A 21,038-nucleotide genomic window follows, 5' to 3' on the forward strand; every position below is an offset into this window, starting at 1 on the left:
CGTGGACCTGTTGGGAGTGCCTCCAGAGAGTGCTGGGGCTGCTCAGCCTGGAGAAGGGAAGGCTCTGGGAAGGCCTGAAAGAAGCTTTTCAATATCTAAAGAGAGATTACAAGGAAAAAAATAACAGACTCTTTATGATAGCCTGTTGTGATAGGAAAATGGGAAATAGTTTCAAACTAAAAGAGGGGAGGATTTAGACTGGATATAAGAAAAAAGGTAGAGAAGCACTGGCACAGATTGCCCAAAAAGGTGGTAGATGCTCCATCTCTAGAGACACTCAAGGTCAGGCTGGACAGGGCTCTGAGCAACCTGATGTAGCTGTAGGTGTCCCTGTCCACTGCAGGGAAGTTGGGCCAGATGACTTTTAAGGGTTCCTTCCAATTCAAACAATTCTATGGTCTCTACAACTCCCTAAGCTTCAGTGATGAGAATTGATTCACAGAATAATATTCCTCCTTTTACCTCACAGACACTCTTCACAGCTTTTCTTATCCCTCTCCAGCACCCCCATTCTTAAAGCAGGCTGTACAATGCCAGAGACCACAGTTCCAGTGATCAAATTCTGCATTCACTGCACAATTCAGAAACTGCTTTGTACATCTCACAGCAGAAATCCTAAATTCCTTCTTGCGAGTGCAATAAAAAATAAGTTACTTTTGTTAAGAACAAGAATAGCCAACGAGGCACAAGAAGGTAAGCATAAAGGATGGAAAATAAGAATTGTCATATTTTTGAGTCAGCAAAAGCCCTTTGCAGAGTCTCTAAGTTGTGAGCTAGAAGAGGAAATGCCTTTTGTCCAAAGGCAATTAAAATTAAATGTGACATAACTGAGGACACCTAAACTCCTCCACTGACTTCTATTACCCTTTTTCCACAGCTCTTAGGAAATGCTACGCCAGCTGTAGGTGTTCCCTTTCCTATGCTAAAATTCCAGAGTCACTCTTTTCTGCTAATTCAGAGCTTTCAGTAACGACCACAGAAGAACACAGAAAAGGCACTTAACCTCAAATTTTCTTCATTTTTGCATCTGGCTTTGAACTGCTCTTCCAGTTGCACAACATTTAAGTTGAAAGGAAACACTTGTGAAAGAATATCACATTCTTTCACTGCATGCCAAAACATAATTAGTTAGAAAATGCCTCTGCAAAAGTCTTAGCTCTAATTTCTTCTTTTTTTTCCCCCCCCTCCACCCAGATTACACACTAAACTGAAGAATGAACACTGCTGGCTCACAGTAGCAGTCTCTGCACTGTAAAACTGTTTACAACTGAGGTTTAAAAGCCCTAAACCTTTCTTATTATTTGTTAAAGTCAACAGCACCTAGGAGAGCTTTTTTCCTAAATATATATTTGAAATACACCGATCACAAATGGCCCATCTGGATGCCAGCAGTACTGTTTTAAAAATCATAAGAATTCTTTTAAAGAACAAGATTTAAAAGCGTAGTCTAAACTGAAATCAGCAAAAATAGCAAAAGGCAGCAATTTCTGAAAATACATGAAAAATTATTGCCATGTCTAGACCAAGCTACACAAGTTTGAACACACTGCTTTCTTCTTAGGAATTATTTAAATGCCATTTAGTGTTCATTATCCTGATGGGGTTTTTGCTAACATAGCATGTATAACAGCTGCTCCAAGAGCAATGCCTCCTATTTTATTCTATTAGCCCCCATCAGAGGGGGATGTTGGAACTACAGCAGCCTAAGTTGAACTTTTCCACCAATATTCCATTATGTGTTATTGCTGAGTGACAGATGGCAGCATAGGGGCAGTCTGACTGAATGGTGTATGATGTGGAAGTGCACATGCAGCAAAGGGGTGGTACTGAAATCCTCCATGTCAAAACAATGGCAGCCACTGCCATTCATTGACACTGGCTGAATGTTGATGGAGATCAACCAGTGGATGTGAGCATGGAGTGGCAGGGGGTGGCGCACTTCAGCAGTGGTACCAGTGCTGAGAAAGACAAGCTGCACTCCAGGCAGCCATGCACGGCTACCACACCATGAAGTTAAGAAAACTTCAGTCATCTCACTCACACAAATTGCTGGATTACGACCAGAGAACTGCATACAGAGCTAAACATCAGTTTCAATGTATTGGAAATGATGGCAGCCATGTAAGAATACCACAAAGTTTGCTCCAGGTAGGTCCCACAAATGTTCACACAGGAGCAGAAAGGACACCGTATGCACACGTCATGGTTTTATGGTCATCGGTATTCCACATCATAACGTCATGTAGTGCATTGGGAAGTGTTAATGCCCCAGTTCTGCACACCAAAGAGAAGAAACTACACTCCCCAGCAGACTGTTCACTGTGCTGATATAATTCCTACACAGGAGGGAATGCATAGAAGGCGTTGGCAGGTCATCTGATGCTCTCTCACTTTCCTTTGGCTATCCTCCCTGCTGCTCAACTTGACTGTCACATCCACATCTCTGCATTAGCATAAGGCCTCAGCAAGTAAAGTGATGTGCACTGTCTGGTGGGATGGGAAAGGGCCGATCCTTCTGGCTTCCCCGGAATCCAGACAAACCACCAACTCTGACTACTGCATTGCAATGCTGACTAAGCTGAAGGCTCAAACTTCCAGGCAGGCCAAAGAAGAGGGCAGCCTTTCTCTTGCAGCACAGTAACACCAGGCCCCACACCAGTTTCAAGACAGTGACAAACCTGACTGAGATGTCCTACCACAGCCACTGTATAGTCCAGATTTGGCACCTTCTGACTTCCATCTCTTCAGAGAGATGAAAGATGGACTGAGAGGGCGATGTTTTCCTAGTGGTGATGCTGTCACAGCAGCTGTGAAACAGTGGGTCACCTCTACTGGTACAGATTTGAATGAACGTGGCATGCAGGCTCTTGTTCATTGCCTACAAAAAAAATGCAGAGCTAATGGTGATGACTACATTGAAAAACACTGTTTTGCAGCAGATAATTTGCTCTATCAAATAGCTCTATTGTGCTCTTTGCATTTGTTCTAGTTTCCATGAAAATGAGAGGCATTACTTTCAGAGCAACGTGAATTTTGATAACTAGACCTCCCACATCCCAGTCTTCTGGGCTGCAGACAGTACAACTAGCCCCAAACTAATTAATATTTTGATCACAGGAGTTCCTTCACCCTTTACAATGACCTGTGAAATCACATCCACTAAGTGCTGGCATCACAATTTCTTTCCAGACATTTTCTGTGCTGTGGCAATGAGATGTGAATTAACTCCTACACACAGTAACCATTCACCTCATCAGATTGCTGACACATATTCTAATTAAAAATACCCACGTGTAAACCTACACAATTCTATCATCAGCCCGACTGATTTTACAAAGTTGATGCTGTACCAGGCCCTGTGCAAAGAAACAAATGGGGGGGGGGGGGGGGGGACATTGGGCTGGATTTCTAGGATTTCCACACAACTTTGCACCTAGGCAGGGAGGAGGCTGTGCAGCATACCTCAGTGCTAGACACTGCAAGCTGGATGAGCAAAAGCAAGGGGCTGCAAGAATACAGGCTCACAAGGTATATATGCACACCTCTCTTCAGTGTCCTCAATCCTTTACCTCACCGTCCATTTGTTCCAGGCACACAAGAAACTCAAGAAATTTTGTGATGTGATTGTGATTCCACAGCCCTTCCTGAACTGCAAAGTCACCTTGCATAATGCTGGTGAGCTTGTTTTATCCAGGCTCTGTAGCAGCTTGATGCTGCTCTTCCCAGGTTAGATGTCAGAACTTCCTCCCATTAACAGCACGAAATGCTGATGTTCTGCTGTGTGGACAATGAGAGGCACGAATAGTGAAGATGCAGCACCACCATGAGTGCCAGTAACATCAGGCTTACGGGATTTCACAAGCAACAGCAAGATTTCCTCTATACAGTTCCCAGGTTTTGCAGTATATTACGCATTAAAGTGGTTACTTAAGATAGGGTAAGTCCCTAACTATATAATATATTCTGTACATTCTGTATTAGTATTAAAAATCCTGTATGCTTTAATTTGTCCTAAGTGACTTTCCAGGCTACCAAATAAATAAATAAATAAAAAGATTAGCTGCTGACAGCAGCCAGCCCTGGGCCAAATCAAAATATACAACACCAATGCAAAGTGACACTTAATAGGGACTTAAAAGTAGGCCAGCCCATTTGGAGGCAATCCTAATGCAAGTTTTACTGTAGTTATTAATGCTCTAAACTGAGTAGGCAATGCCTTTTCCAAGCAGAACTTACAGGATAAAACATTACTTGAAATATTAACATTTTAAAAAACAGAACGGACAAATCTAGTCTGTGTTAACTAGGTATTTTTTCCTTTGAAAATACAGGATTCTCTCAGTGAAATACTATCAATCCCTCAAAAGCCAGAGCTTAGCGCAGACAGCCTGCTTTGGTCAGACAGCAAACTCTCAGTCTTGCCAGGCTGAACAAAATACCACCAGGACACCCTGTGTTCGTGCCAAGGAGACACAAGCTCATTTTTGCCAGGCACCAAAACCAACGCTGAGTCTCATGACAAGGGGTTGTGTGCTGCTGAACCACACGAGGGGACACTGCACACATGGTCCTGTGACCCCGCAAGCAAACAGAACCATCGGCTCATAGCCTGCCCATCTCCACCCTGAGACCATAGAAACACTTGAGTTAGAGGGGACCCTTAAAGGTCCTCTAGTCCAACTCTCCTGTGAGGAACAAGGACACCTACAGCTATATCAGGCTGCTCAGAGCTTGGTACAGCCTGACCCTGAATATCTCCAAGGACGGGGCACCCACCACATCTCTGGCAAGTTATTCCAGTGCTTCGCTCCCTTAATTACTAACAGCTGGGCTACAAGCCATGCAGAGAGCCTGTCCCACATGGGCCATGCAGACCTGTCCTGGGAGGCTTTGCTTAGGAACCTTCACTCACCTTCCGCTGTGTGTCACCTCCCTCCCATGGATCTCGCATTCCTCAAACCCTCCCAGGCTACACCAACACCGAGACCACAAAAGAAAGAAAAAACTGAAAGGATAAAGAGTTTTCCTCCAGGTTCAAGAAACTGTCTGACATACTGTGTAATTTAAATGACGCATTCCTGTATAGCTTATGGCTTCTGAAATTGAAATACAATCCATTTCTCAAGGAAACAACTGGAAACAAAGCACTGAAATGCCACTGGAAAAAAGAAGTATGTTTGCCAGCTAGGTTTAAATGTACCTAACTGCCTCAAATCCCATTATTCACTGATGACAGTGGAAATCAACCTAAGCCTTTAAGAATACAGCGCCAGGACTGAAATTGAGACAAGAGGTCCAGAATTGAAAGAAATACCTGAAACTATTTTCTGAACAAAACTGCAGGTCAAAACCTGACCTAAACCTCAAAATCAGAGCTCTAATAGCAACTGGAAACAGAACTGTATAGGGCCCCTAGAGCACCTAGCATAGGTGCTATCATTCCTTACTGAAAAACTCCAGTGCACCATAAAGGCAATTGCGTTCAACAGCAACTGGGGTCAGCTGGTTCCAGGGCTGCCCTCAGAAACACAGGGCAGGGAAGATGGCAGCCTCACACTGATGGTCTGGAGAGAAGACACTGGCTTCTGAATCTTCCCACAGACTCTTCCACCCCATGTGGCAGTAAATTGTCTGTCAGCTTAAATAAATGCAGAGCTACAGCAACTAGATTGTGCGCACATGCTCCTAATTATATGAAGCTTCCCATCCCTCTCAGGAAAAAGTCAGGCTTCAGATTGCAGCATGACATACCCTGGTGCATTTCAGCACCCTCATTCATCATGGACATTGATCTTGCCACGTTATACTTTGTGATGTGGATCTACTGGTTTACAACGCAGCACTGGACATCCACTGGGCACGCAGCAAGCACATCCTTCCATAAAGGAAACAGGTAGAGATTTCAGCATTAGACAGCATTCCCAACTAGAAGGCTGAACACTTTCAGGACAGAAGGAAAGTGGTATGAAGACACGACCTGCCCTGGCTAACTAGCATAAGCATTTCCTCTTTGGTTCAGTGACATACAAATGAACACAAAGCATCTGACCCAGTGCAGATGTGCCATGACATCCACAGGGCTGGTTAAAGCACACGGCACCTTCCAACTTTTGTTGTTTTATTCTTAAAAAGGGACGAACAGAGTTAACGGGATGAAAGAGCTTGAAATGAGAGGCCATGCAAATCCAAGTCATGCCACAGCACTGTGAAACCACAAACGCTTCTGGGTGGTAACAGCGCGAGGGACACAGGGGAATGCTTGCCTGGGCACAGACCAATTTGCCAGAAAATAAACTAGTTTGTTGTTACTTTCTTTGACAGCTGAAATAACAGTTAAAGAGACTCTTACCTATTTGGATCTGTTGTTCTTCACCAGCCTGCGGGAGAGAAAAGAAACACATGCACGAGGTGTAAATGGTGCCATTACTTTGCAACGTGTGACAGCCGACTGTTTTAGAAAGGCTTCCTTCTAGGAAGGCTGAAAAATCCCTCGGTTTGCACCGCGCCACTTTTTACATCTCTGCTTTTGGTTTCCAGGGTTGGCATTTTTCCTCAGCCGAACAAACAGCTGCGTCTGGCAATAAACTGAGAGAGCCCTTAACAAGTTTAATACAAACCGAGGAGCTAGGAAATCCTGGTTCAGAAGGACCCCTTCTATCTATCGGGACACACAGAAAAAGCAAGAGCGCGGTGCCTAAATGAAGGCCCTCGGGTGGGTGCGAATGACCGAGCGCCGAGCCCCGGGGAGCACGGAGCGGTCGCTCTTTCACCGCTCCGCCACGGAGCAGGGTCGAGGCGGCAGGCTGAGCTCAGCAGCCAGCACAGCGGGGCCGGGGCTGCGCTGCGCCCCGCGGGAGAACTGCGCCGCTCCACCGCCTCCCCGGCCGAGGCCGGGGGAACTCGCGGGCGAGAGGGAGGGAAGGTGGGGAAGGGGAGCTCCGGAGCCGCCGTGCCGGTGTGTCGCCGTGTCGCTCACTCACCTGCCGGCCGGCTGCAGCGCGGGCCCCCAGGAGCGCGGCTGCCACTACCCACAGGGGCAGGAGCACCATCACGAGCCGGCCGCCCGCGGACCGCTGCCCCGCGCGACCGCACGCTCCCGGCCCCGGCCGCGCTCTTCTTCTCGTCCTCCTTTCGCCTTCTTCCCCGGCTCTCTCCCCCTCCGAGCCCCCGTCTCGGCCGTCCCCGGGCTGCAGCACCCCGCTAGCGCCGGCGCCCCGGGGCCGGCGGCCGGGCGGGCTGGGCGCGGGCGGCGGTGGGGCGGCGAGCGACCGCGCCGCCTCCTGTTGCTCGCTGCGCCCTGCCTGCGCCACGCATCGCGACCTGCGGCGCTAATAAAGCCGCACCGGCCCCCGGGCGCGGCCCCGCCTTCGGCACGGCTCGGCACACCGACGTCAGGGCCAACCCGCCGCTCGCGGCCGCCGGAGCCGCACCTGGGCCGGGCCGGGGCTCGGCCGCCCCCTGACAAAGGAGAGCGCAGCGCAGAGGGCAGCGGGCGCGGGGCAGGTGCAGCGCGAGGCCCCGGCAGCGCCTCAGGACACAAAGAGCCGCGTCCCGGCCCGGCTGGAAGCCCGCAGCCCCTCACGGCGGCCTGCGCCGCGCTAACACCGCAGGGAGCTCTCGCTGTCCCGTACGTTCGCCCAGCTGATGTGACGCCGTTGAAGCTCAGCAATGAGAAGCTACGAACGGGCACAAGAGGGGGTATCCCCAAGGGGAAGAAGCGAGCGAAAAGCTTTACGGATGATTTTTATTTGTAAACAAATATCCAGGGGGATAAAGCGCTCCCGCATTCCTGTGCTGCAGCAGTACTCAAAAAGACGACTGAATTTCCCCGGGATGAGGATTATTCCGTGTAACCTGAGGTGCCGAATGCAGAAACGTCCAAAGTGAACGGTGAAATCTCACCGTTCTGTTGGACATTCTGTATTAAATCTCCTACTTTCTGTGCTCATGTGAAGCTGTCCTTAGCGGCCCAAACGAGCCCCAGTTAGCTTCCACCAAGCACAAACAAGCAGAGCATTGCTATACAGAAGCTTTCAGATCAAATCCTCGAAAGCCTGCCTATACTCATAGAATCACAGAACCATTAAGGTTGGAATAGACCTTTAAAGACCACCACATCCAATCCACCAACCCATCCCCACTGACCATATCCCTCAGAGCCACATCTCCATGGCTCTCGTACACATCCAGGGATGGTGACGGCACCACCTCCCCGCACAGCCCATGCCACAGCATCACCACTTTCAGTGGAACTGCTGGACAGAAACCATCACCTCAAAGTCAAAAAGAAAATATTGGTTCTTGTAAAGCCAAGGTGCCCACAGCAGCATTTGGGAGAGCTGTAGCCTCAGTGTAGCGAAGTCCTGACTGTGTAAATCATGGTCCTGAACTCTGCCAGCTTGTCTCCTAATGAAGGAAAAAAACTCTAAGAAAGCAGAAATGCCTGAATCTAATACCTGTTATTACTAAGATCATTTCTGTACCAAGTATGAAGCAGCCTGTTCCAACCAGTGTTACGTTGTAACACTGGGCAGTGGCACACTGCACATGAGCCAAGTTTTGCAAAGGCCAGAATCAGAAGAGCTGAGGTCCTGTAAAGGCTAACTACATAATTATACGTTAGAACTGTCAGTTGCAATTGTCAGTTCAGAAACACCAGCTGACACTATCTTTCCTCTGCTTCTGAACTGAGGCACTGGCTGCAGCCACTTGATAACACACCATTCTTACACACTCTTTCCTCATGCAGCGCACAGAACACGTGCCGTCAGCTTAACACGCAGCTACTCCATGTTTTATTTCCCTTAATGACCTTCATTATGTGACCTCAGGCCTTATTTACTGCACATTATTCAAATCCCAAGAACCACTGTGTTGATTTCCTTGAGGGTTTATCCGCAGTATGGGATGGGAAATGATGGACCAACAGTATTCTGCACTTAGGCAGTGCTTCACATTGGTTAGCTACAAGAACAATTCTGATTTGATCTCTCTTCCTCACATTTAATACAGCGCTCCCAAGTTCCAGGCCAGGCTCTTCCTTATTTACCCCTGTCTTTCAGGCTCTGGATGGGCACTTCTGAACAGCACAGCAAGTAGCCAAGTGCAGAACACAGCAACGCAATGCGTACCAAGAACCAAATCTCATGCGCTTTGTGATCATAACCACAGTCTTCCAATAAAGCTGTGTGTTAGCTCCTAGGTGGCTTCACTTTTCCAAATAGCCAAAAACATACAGAAGACAGAAGTTTGGATGTACCATCACCAAAGCAATCACAGATTTTCTCATGTATGCTTTGTCTGATATGTATGCATTTACATATGTAAGTGTATATATATGCATCTGTTAAAAATCTGCTAAATATTTGCAGCTCTAAAGCTATTCTTACTAACACTACATCAGATAGGCGTTCTGCATCTGTGCAGTTTCTGTGGATGCACTAGGCTGACAGCTACAAATATTTTATGAACTCAAGGTTGGGCCCTGAAGCAAAGAGACGCTGAAGTCTAAAAGGTTTTGCACGGGGCCAGGTTCTGTAGAGTGAAGAGTGTAGCTGTATTTAAGTAGCAGGAACAATATTTTATGGGAGCTAGCACTCAATACTGCATGTTAGATGTGACATTACCTGATCCAAAGGGCTCAGGGACATGGTTTCTATGAAGCCTCATTTTTCCTCACAGCAGAAGAGCCTGCAACAGAACAGTTTCAAAGGAAGCACTAACTGGAACAAGAACACAGAGAGATGCTGAAGAAAAATATTCCCGACACAAAACAGAGAAATTAACCAGAGTTTTTCCCCTCTTATTCAACACCAGCTTCACATATTTTCACATATTTTGAGACAAGCCCCTAGTAAACTTGACTACAACATCCATGAATAAATCCATAGTCTAGTCAGATCATATACTCTTCACCAATCATGTGTGCAGGTGTTTTTTGATACAGATTTTTGCAGTGATGTTTCCTAATACTTAGGTATAAGGTTATTGTCCCACATTATAATTTACTGACTTTCTGATTTACAACGTTCTTTGCCAGTCTGTAATTTCATGCCCTTTCTGGCCAATTTGGAAAGCATTAATTCTGAGATAGACACATCACTAAAAACTAGTCAGGGGTAAAACAAGCTGCACTGGGCCATGGAGGATGTCTTTCTTGAACAAGAGTCATTGCAGGCTGGTTCAGAAAAAGGCACAAAACCATGCAGAGGAGGTAGTTACTAATGCACTTACCTTCTTGGTCACCTTGTGCAAACTTAAGGTCAACATCTCTTATGCAACACTTGGACTTACTCTTTTCAACCTTACTGTTAGAAATAGAATACTGCTAGAAATAGTTTGTACTTCACGTCTAGATCCAAGCTATGCTGAAATTCAGCTCTGCCTTCAAAATCTCCTTTCTTCTAAGGACTGACACATCAGGCATAAGATTCTCATTTTCTGTGTGGCATGCCCTAATCTCATGTAACCAATGGGCATGGTCCTCACCCTGGCAGGGAGATGGGAGAGTGGGACCGTGCTGCTATGGGAGCAGAGTGCCCATGGATAGATTTCTCCAATCTAAGTGCAATAACAAGCCGGTCAGGTTTTCAGTCTGCTAATAGATTGCTTAATGAAAAGTAGAACTTACTTTTACTTTTTCAAGTTAGAGATGCAGGAGGCCTACAGCACAACCTCTAAAGCTAAGGCAGCACAAATCAGTTTCTTAGCACAGGATACATCTGAAAAGAAGGTCCGCGTCTCATTTTTAAAATTCGTTACTATTTGCATTTCAGCAATGCCTGAGGTCCTATTCATGGGCTGCAGCCCCATTGTAGCAGGCATTGTGAGTGCACATAATAAAAAGGCCACGCACAAAGACCTTTCAGTCTGGGGGCTGTAGTCGTACTACTGCATGAAAGACAGACCCCAAAAGCCTGGACACACAAGAACCAAATGTGATGTTCTTAACTGAGAACCCATCCCCTGCCGCACGTTTGTGCCATTAGTTGTACAACTGTCCTCGCGCAGCAAGGTCACAGTTGCAGCATCTTTTCTGCTCTGCTGGCAGTTTGTCAGTGTCATTCAGATAACGAAGGTGCCGTGAGTGTCTCCAGACCTCACCGCTACCACCATACAGGGGTGCTTGACGTTAATATCCAAAAGGCTGCCTCCTCTCTGCCTCCTCACTATGACAGCTCTCATCACGCAGCCCGCAGTTTCATACCCTTTTTTTTACTGAGATGCCATGTTTAACGTTACAGCCTAATTTACCATCCCAGTCACTTCTGTACTTAGGTTCCCAAAACTGCAAAAAACTTCTCTGAATATTAGACTTTTTATCTGTTTACCACAGAAATATAAGGAAGGGATTTCAGTTGGGATGTTGGACAAGAATTGCCAGACAGGCCTTGAAACTGAAGCACTTTATAAATGAAAATAGCTATAGTTTCTCCTTCATGGTGCACTAAAATTGGGAATATTAAACCACGCAAGTATATTTAATTGTTTTAAAGACACTATTAATCTAGCAGATCATTAAATGAAGAAACAGTAGACCTATTATTTCTAACAAAGCAGCGTAAGATTTATGGTCAAAATTTAACCACAGTACATAGGGAACTGGAGAGAAAAATGTGAGACATGAAAATTACAGTTGTAAAATGCGTTATGAAAAATAAAGTAGTACTAGAAATATAAGAGGCAGCGCTTGTGACAACTTTGGATAACAGATAAATTCCATAAAGCTGTTCTAATTTTAAGGTGGTTAATTTTGAAATGATGTGCGCCAAACACAATTCAATTAAAACTACCTCAAATTCTCAAAAGAAATGAATAAACAAATGGCCATAAATCATTCTAAAAATAAGTTCCAGTAAGACCACACTTTCAATACTCTGTGGTACCGATATAGAAACCAGTGGTTCTTGTGTTGCAAGAGGTTCCTGGAAGTGCTGAGGCAGCGACCTTCACATGCAGCACACACTCTGATAGGGCCAAAAGCCCATTAAATGCTTCTGCTTAACTTAAGCCCTCAGATGAAAATACGGGTGGAAAATAAAGTATCGTCTTGTATAGTTGGTGCATTTAATATGTGGCTTGCACATGCTTTGCCTTAAAACCTTAGATAACTGTCTACACATAAGGGATTTACTTAAATAATGCCCGTGCACTGGAGGTACAGAAACTTGTGTGCTATCCATGCTTACCTTTATTAGCATTTTTCTGGTTGTAGGAGTCCTGATTTATACTTTTATACTCCTTCTGGAATGTGGGGTGCTGTGCAATCTCATGGTACATATAGATACATACACCCAATATACCTGTACAGACAGCAGCCAGGACTGAGCACATGCTGGATGCACAGAGGTGGCCGCTCACACAGCCCTCAGTAATTCTCCCACTAACATAAGAAAGATCAGTTACTGGCTTCTGGGAATCACTCCTCAGGGATCTTAAACAAGGACTAAATTTGCCAGAGGCTTTTTTTATTTCTCTTTCCCCTTTATATATTTAGTTGACTGGGCAGAACAGCACCCTCCACTGGGAAGTACACAGTCTGAGGACTGAAGTAACGTGGAAAATGCTGCCACTCTTTGAAATGGAAGTCTCCCAGTAATGCAAAAAGTGAAAGATGCTATAGCTACTATGTCCACAGTGGCTATTCTATCCACACCATTTATTCTAAGTGAAATTGTGACAGCACGTTTAAATTTCTGATACTGTAAAGTAAGCCCTTCTGCTACAGCAGTGAAACAAGACTGAGGAACTGGATTTCACTAACATTTAATTCCAAGGGCTTCGTAACCAATGAAGGTCATAAGTAACAAAAGTATGACAAATGTTGTAGTCCTAAGATAAGCATTTAGGCAGTAACACTTCTGTAGCCAACATCCACCCATCAAGACAGATGTGAACATATGAGAATGCTAGAATTTGTAAGCATAGGTTATCAGTTGTATTTTACAGAAACGGTGCATAAAGCAACTATGGGAAAGAACAGGAAAAATATTCTCAGTGTACACACTGGTAAAGATAAACTTGTTGTAAGGGGAGAAGGGGAACATTCCAATTTACTGTATAGGAAAGTTATGTTGGAAAATGTGTTTTTTAGTGTAGTGTCCTCCCCGTCACAGAACAGAGATGCTCTGATGTTTAAAATCTCCTTCTGGTCAAGGCAATTATAAACAAACTCCTCAAATGACCATCTCTTTCAAGAAGCTGGTGTTCATCTGAAGCAGGTGTGATGAATGCGGGGCTGGTGCTCCTCTTACTATTAGCAATCAATAAGGTATCTGTTCTTGGTGAAGAAGAAAGATACTCATATACCACCACTGACTCATTTTCTTACACTTTTTACTTATTGTTTGTGCACATCAGTGCAATTTTCAAATCAGTGCTAAAGCACATGCTACACACATTTAACTTATGGCAGTTTAGACAAGCTGTTGGTTCACAACAGAAGTACTGCAAAGCCTTCCAATAAAGGCCATGTCCCCCATCAAGCCGCTAGATTCACAAGTAACAACCATAAAGCAATGAGATTAAGCCAGAAAGTAACATGAGCCAGAGCAACGTCTTGCCCTACTGCATGTTCACCTCCTATTGGCTTCACCAACTTGATAGTCTTCCTTTGTAATTTATCAGTAAGTGCTTTGGTTTTAGTCACATCCTTATAGAAATCCTTTGGGGACGAGGATGGCTGCACAGAGAGGAAGTGAATAATTTTGATTCTAATTTCTTTTCTAACACTGAGCACTTATGTATTCTCTTATCTTTCAGAGACATGATAAGAATCAACTATCTTTTGGCTTCTCACTCTAAAACCAGAAGTGACAAATAATATCCTGCTTGAAGATTGTTCCTGAAGCAAGCCACTGAGAACATTTGGTTTAGCTCCAATTTGAAGCTGTCTGCTCCAAAGTGTTATGACGTTATCTTCTTACCTTACTGAATGCTGCAAGTCAATTGTGCCTGTAGTTTTTGTTATTTCCATGTCCTTGATCCCATTACAAAAGATTGTTTTGTGTCCTAGGAATAAAAGGAATAGCTTGAGGATGGTTGTCAATAGTGCCTCCTTTTGTGAGCATTGTAATAATGACTGCAGTTGGAACCCAAGAGACACCACTGTTCCTATAAACTGCCAATGGCTCAAGGGGCATTTTAACTAGGACCATATGAAGTTGCAGGCAATCTCCCACCCTCCAAACCATCAGCTTTACTTTACATTGTGTTAGTGCTTCTAAAGAAAAGAGGCAAGCAGTTTATGCTGCTATCTTTGCATTGAATACATTTTACATTTTAGTTGTTCTTTCACAAGTTAAAAGAAAATTAGAAGAATTTAAACTCCAAGACAGTTTTAACTCTCTTACATTAGTTGTCCCCACAGTTAGGGTGGACAACTATAATTCAAAGCAAAAAACAACCTTAATGGAGACACAGCATGCAAAGGACTCAGCTGGAGTGAATGCAGTACTGCATGGTTCAGGGAGGGCTGCTGGAACTCTGGAGGACTTGCATGCTTTCAGACATCCATCCACTCACTGCATGATGGAGGTGTTGTTTCACTGATATCTGGACCGGTACGAAAGTCTGTAATGGTATACTCAGGACAAAGACAGCTTTCTCCTCACATGCTTTAAATGCTTAAGGTTTCTTTCCATTAAAGAACCACTCATTTATTTCCCATCTTCAACAGGCAGGAGCCATGTTACTGCAGGTGCATATACCACTCATCTCAACAAGGTCATGCACAAGTGACTCTCTTCTGTGGAACACATTTAAACTTTGATTCTCCAGAAGGAATAACTGAAATAATAAGGAATTAAAATTTCCTTCAGTCCAGTATCAGATCTAAAGCACTCGCCTGTGCCATCATGCATATTCACATCAATAATACGAGTAAACAGCTGAACTGGGATTACATGATAAGACTATGCAAAATAAAAGAGCTGTCGCTATGGATACAATGGCAGAAGTGGAATGGCCATTGTTATCCCGGACAATCCCAGTTCTAGATGTAAGCAGAAACATTTTCTGGTGCAAATAAATGTGATAGAACCACAGGACAAAATACTTGCAATAAATCTAATCGATATTGACCTATTCAATAGGTTTCACATACAAGAACAAAGCCTGGATCAAAACTGCATCAAAAGCAAAAACGAGCAGGAAGTTTTCAGTTGTTAGCACATCTGGCCACTCCTAGCAGACATACACAAATTAGGTACAAATTAGAAGCAGCACATAAGAGTAAGTCCTTATGAAATACTGTCAGCACAGGAGAAACTTCTGTATTACTACAGGAAGATGCATCCAAGAAGTTTAGATGCTAGTGTTCTTTCAAGATACACACATATTGCAGATACACCTAAGTAGTTCATTTCCTTGTTAACTCTTATAACGGTCAGAAGACACTAAGCCCTATTTTTAATTGAACACATGACTAAATTGGAAATAAATAATTTTTCATTAGAAAGCCTCACACACAAGTATAATACTACTAATACTTCCTAGATGTTGTTATTAAAGAATGTGCTAGAATTACTGAAGTTTAGTTATCTTGGACTTTGGAGAGCTTTATTCTAAAATCTGTGTTGGGGACAATTCTTTTTAAAGCTCATTTTTGTAGGAATTCTCGTGATTGAGGTATGGAATGAGTGTTCATGTTGTAATAGTAGCAGGCCTTACGCCACACGTTGTAGTAGTAACAGGCCTTACGCCACACGTTGTAGTAGTACCAGGCCCTATGCCACACGCGGTAGTAGTAGCAGGCCTTATGCTACAAGTACTGCCTATACCGCTAGCTGATTTTTTTTTTCTTTCATGTTTTTCCCCTCTTGGACTTGTAATAGGATAAGAAAATACTGCTTTGCATGTGAAGTTTTCCATCTGTGTTGCTTCTGTCATGGTTTACACACTGGACTATGTATATTATGAAGATTGTATGGAGAAGACAGAGACTTACTCTTACACTGCGTTAGATATGTATTTTATCCAAACAGACAGATTATACACAAAACCACTGAATTCTAGTACATATTCTGCACTGCGCATTGACCCCAGTGCACATGGTAGGCTAGCACAGGCAGGATTTTCAAAGACTTTGAAAGAGGTTTGACCTAAGGCTCATTTAAGTGCCATACTTAGTTAGCGTTCAGGCCGTCAGGACAGAAACACCCAGCTTCCTTATGCCCTCCTGAAAACCCCAGCCATGAGCTTCCATTTCTTACACTGTGTAAACAGATCATTCAAATCCACCTCAGCCTCTCTGAACTTTACTCCACTTTCTCTCTATGAGGATCTATCTCCTTTAGGAAATCATCTAAACCACAACAGACAATTCCAAACACAGTTTAAAAAACAGAAGCTTAAATGAAAACGAGAACTGATCTTCTGACCTTACCTAGGGTCATTTTACCACGTCAAGGATGGGGTTATTTCCAGGGCAGCGTATGAGAGCCTTCGCTATAGCTGCTTGAATAGTACTTTGCCTGTGGATTAATGATGAGTTAGGCTTCTCATTCTTACCAGCCTTTATGATTCAGGAGAACACACAGAGGATTTCTTCTAAAACAGATGAATTAAAAAGACAAAAGTAAGCTAACCCTCTGACCTGTAAAATAACCTTTGTAGAGAAATCCATTCAACACAATTGCTCACTGATGCTGGGAAAAGAAAGAGAAGGGGTTTGCAAGAGGAAGCATTAACTTGTATACTGTTTGAGAGGGGAAACGACCACAGCAATCTGTTTACCATGAATTTACATTGGGTAGAGTAGAGAGTATATCCAATAAAGATCTAGCTGTGATTGAATGCTGTAAGCAAGGATTTAACAGATTGAAAGCAAAAGACTTCCACTGTTCTTACTGGTACTTAAACTAGGGAAGCACTCAAGTGAAATAGAGAAGCAGCTTTTTTTTATTTTTAGAAGATAAATCTCTTCCTTCATCAGTGGCATTCTGTTTTCAAAGATCTGAAATTGTACTTACTTATTTTCTTCACATTTTATCCATATATTTATTCCCTTGAGGATTTCCACAATTACAGCAAATCACGAGCTCAAGGGAAACTCTCTTTCTGGGCTCCTAAAGAAAAGAGAGCTTCATGTAAAACTTAATTTTCAGAACCTTAAAGTTCTTCCAAGAGGTGTCATGACAAAGAAATACAAAATTCAGTTCACTGATGGTGATGCAATTCAATACACAGACACAAAAAACAATATAGGAGTGGTCAAACACATCGAACCAAAAATCCATCTGGCCCAGTATTTTGCCTCTGTGAGTAGCCAGTAGCCAAGGAAGACTGAAAAAAAGGAGCAAGACTGTACTGAGAATGCTTTTCCAACTGCATGGCTGAGGAATAGCAGTGGAAAAAGAGAGCAGTGATTCTGAATCTGCCTCACAAGCCCACTTGAATAGCACCCGTGCTCTGGTGAAAGCACAGCGCTCAGTCACAGGCAAGTCAGTAGCTCATGTGCAAACATATTCCCTAGTCAGTATTTCTGCTCAATTTCTAGGCAACTTTTAGCAGAAGTTTCAATTGCATGTGCCAAAGAGGAAGCAGGGATGAAAGGAGGGAGAGGGAGGCCTCTAGCAGATGGAACTGTATACAAACACATATGTTCAGCTTCAAGTATATAAATCCCAGTGAACTTAAATGAGACTACATTGTAGGCTTGCAGTTGAATGTGTGACAGAGCTTGCCATCACCTTAGCATTCTCCAGAGCTGTGCTCCTGCACAAAGTCTATGACACCAGTGTTTAATTTCTCTCACGTTTTCCAGGAAATCCTCAGGACAGTTTGGAATAGCTGAATACTGTTATCTGCAATGAAAAAATAAAACACGATATACAGTGTTGTTTTAAGACCATTCTGAATTGATTTCACTTAAATTGCAGTGTATTTGCAACAAATTCTATGATGGTATGTGAAAATTCAGGTCAGGTTTGCAGTGTAGTTACGTATGGGTATACACATACACACATGAGAATGCATGGAAAAAATATGTGTTAACTTAGACTTTCCTAATTACTTATCATCTATTTTCTGACCATAAGGCAAGACTATCAGTGCTATGGTGGACATGCATATGTGCACACAATATTGTTACAAGGAGAATAGGTAAAATAATTCTTAAAAGCTGAGCTTTGAATTTCAAGGGTGAAAAGTTCACCTCTAATAAAACTCTTAGGCTGCAACAAGACAGTGAATAATATTCATAGCAGGTAGAAATTCAGCTCACATCCATAGAGAGGAAGAAAGTCATTCTTCTTTCTTGTATCTCCTTCATCATCAAATCCAGATATCACAAAACAAGCACTATGCCTTTAGCCAAGTAATGCCGTTACATTCTGAGGCATCCTTCTCAAATGATCCGTGTGCTGTACACAGGCTTATGCAAGTTTGGTTTCATACTCTTTCTGGATTTTTAAAGTGTGGCACACTCCTTTCCTTACAATAAATACATGAAAAAGGACAAAAAATGATTTACTCAGTTTATTTGTTTTGCACACTTTTACTCAGTTTGGAATACTTGCTTTTATTGGCCTCTGGTTACAGGAAATGCCCTACAGCGCTCTGTGTCTCAACAATACACAACACAATCAAAAATGGTGAAACATCTGAAGACTAAGAAAGCTCTCAGGAAAGGTCTACTGATGTCCAGCAGAATTTCTAATAGGACATAATTCTATTGAGATCAGGGTAACTATGGGATATCAATCTCTCCCCTTTCCATGTTACTTTTTTCCCCCCAAGCAGTACTCAGACAGCAGGAATTGATTACAAAGTCTGGGAGACTTACTGTAGAGAGGAATACCAGGAGATGACAAGCCGGCACCTGTTGCTAAAACACAAAAACCTTGCTGGATTCGCCATAAAATCTCATTCAGCTCTTAAGTATTTCACAAATGAAATCACAGTACGTTTTGCAGCCTCTAAACAGTGCATAATTTTCACCTGATGCCAAAGGCCTGTACATTAGGCTTACTACCTATTAGACTTTATCTGCATTTCTTCCTAGCAGTTCTATTTCATTACAGCTTAAGTTCAAATAGCTATCACAATGACTAGAAACAAGAGATCTCACTTTTAAATGCAGCTCTAATCTCAGAAGCTGTCTTCTAATGTTATTATTTCTCTTCTCTGCTGAAGAAGTCTGAGAGAAATAGAGAAGAATGGAAAGAAAAGCAACTGCCCAAGCACTGGAACTAATCAAGCCTGATTTCCTGCAGGTTTGCATCACATGCTTACTTGTGAGTACTGACTGCAGCTTTTCCTTTCACTGGAAATGTAGAAAGGCTCTATCTTCAGGCAGATCTTTCAGTGCAATAATGTGAATTCACACAGCAGCTTTTCCCTTATACCGTGTCATACACTGAAACTCCATTCCCTGTGTGGGATTTAACAGATTCAATTGAGTTCAGCCAATGAATTAAAGAATTGTGGAGGAAAATGAATAAGCTCAAAAGGAGCCTAAACTTTTTGCAGTTCTCCCTAGACTTAAGTAATAATGAAGCAAGAATGATAAAATCATACTGCTACAGTTAATTGCTTACTTGGATGTTCCTTACCATAGTTTCCTACATTAAGCTGAAATTCTAGTTTACATTCTTCAGGTTCCCTTTAGCTTCACATTCAATAAAGTAAGTTTTGACTTCAGGACCAATTACAGGAGGTGGTTCAGAACTCCTCCTGTAGCATCGTGTTCAGCCTTGTATGGATAAGCTTATTACCTAGGGAAACTGAAGATGAATTTATAGTATAATTAACTGTAACCACATATTTGTTTCACTTCCTGACATCATTCACCTGTCTTTCCCTCAGCATTATCAGAACAATCATATAACCACAGAATCGCACAATTATAGGGGTTGGAAAGGACATCAGTGAGGTCCTTTGAGTCCAATCCCCCTGCAAAGCAGCATGTCCTCCATTACAATATCTAAATAATCAGAATTTGAATGTTTGGATTCTTATTAGCAGAGAACTTCATCTTAAAGAAAAATATGTATTTAAAATCTCAAAGGAAGAAATAGGGCTTAATTCTTTTAGTGTATTGTATACAAAATGCCTTAGGAAAGTTCTCGTGTAATGCTTCTTCTAGAGTTCCAGGTAGCTTGCATCATGTTCATTGATCCTTTTTCTTTTATTTTCTTTGTGTTCCTTGTTGCTTTGTTGGAAGAGACACCTGCTATCACTGTTGTTTCATAGGTTTCATTCTACACTCAACTACTAGAACTTTGAATTCAGAACAGGAGAAAGAGGGAATTCAGTGTACAAGGCAAATTAAAAGTGCCAGCTCACAGCTGACAGCTTCTACATTCAAGACAGAACAAATGCTGCTGCAGTGAGTTACAAAGTGCCAAATGTCTTTGAAGTTTACTGTGTCTAGGGAATAGTTTCCCTTTTTGTTGCATTCCCATTCATTCAAACAGAAATAAAACTCAAAAATGGGATGGGGCTGGGGGTAGAAGCCAGCAAAACAGATACAGACTTAAGAACTTTACAATCTCAAGCACAAACCCTAAAAGAAAAGATCAGAAAGTATGTTAAATATTCCCCCAACTGTTTCAGCTAGCAGTGGAATATGTTCCTTTACTTTATCAGCATCAGAAAATAGGATACTCCCTTTCATGTATTACTTATACAAACTACTGAGTAGGATAAAGCAGGCAAATATCTGAGTCTTTCATTCCTGTTCTTGCAAAGCGATAGTGTCATAACAAATCCGGATAACTAGACTGTCCAGCTCCAACTGCTGTAGCGGGTTTGAGATTACCATTTTGGGTATTTGAAAGAAATAAGAAGTGGCGGGGTAAGGAAAGAAGATGTTACAGACATCCAAGTACATGGAGAAGGAAGCAAAAGATAAGCAAAGATAAGTACTCTGCTTGAGAGCAGTGAGGTTAGACCCTTGCCTGGTCAGGAAAACAACTGGAGTCACTGCATCTAAGTGAAAGAGAACCACCACTGATGCATCCTTTTCATTCAGCACCAGAAATAAAAAGAGAGCAGTTGCTGTAACATTTCCATTATATATACCAAACAGCAAAAAA

The 21,038-nt window shown here is 43.0% G+C and overlaps 1 protein-coding gene and 1 long non-coding RNA gene across 7 annotated transcripts in view; both read right to left on the reverse strand.

The window, feature by feature from the left end:
* The window catches only part of ADAMTS3 (ADAM metallopeptidase with thrombospondin type 1 motif 3), a 114,987-nt gene extending 107,596 nt beyond the window's left edge, over window positions 1–7,391 (reverse strand). For 3 of the 6 annotated variants that reach the window (XM_085546855.1, XM_085546854.1, XM_085546853.1), the window contains exon 1: window positions 2,679–2,873. In XM_085546855.1, the coding sequence (XP_085402981.1) occupies window positions 2,679–2,859 (181 nt within the window). In that variant the 5' untranslated portion in view covers window positions 2,860–2,873. Of the gene's footprint in view, window positions 1–2,678; window positions 2,874–6,349; window positions 6,378–6,980 lie in introns of those variants that run through there. The other 3 variants (XM_085546859.1, XM_015861759.3, XM_015861762.3) reach the window with 2 other exon arrangements.
* Window positions 7,392–16,384: 8,993 nt separating this feature from the next.
* Window positions 16,385–21,038, reverse strand: part of LOC146761076 (uncharacterized) — a 30,305-nt gene continuing 25,651 nt past the window's right edge. Inside the window, exons 3-5 of the long non-coding RNA XR_014945880.1 lie at window positions 17,691–17,804; window positions 16,971–17,066; window positions 16,385–16,472 (exon numbers count right to left, since the gene is read on the reverse strand). This is a non-coding gene — a long non-coding RNA (uncharacterized LOC146761076). The remainder of the gene's footprint in view (window positions 16,473–16,970; window positions 17,067–17,690; window positions 17,805–21,038) is intronic.

Source organism: Coturnix japonica, chromosome 4, assembly GCF_054131305.1.
Source record: "Coturnix japonica strain WE chromosome 4, WE-NBRP24, whole genome shotgun sequence".
In the NCBI taxonomy this organism is placed as follows: domain Eukaryota; kingdom Metazoa; phylum Chordata; class Aves; order Galliformes; family Phasianidae; genus Coturnix; species Coturnix japonica.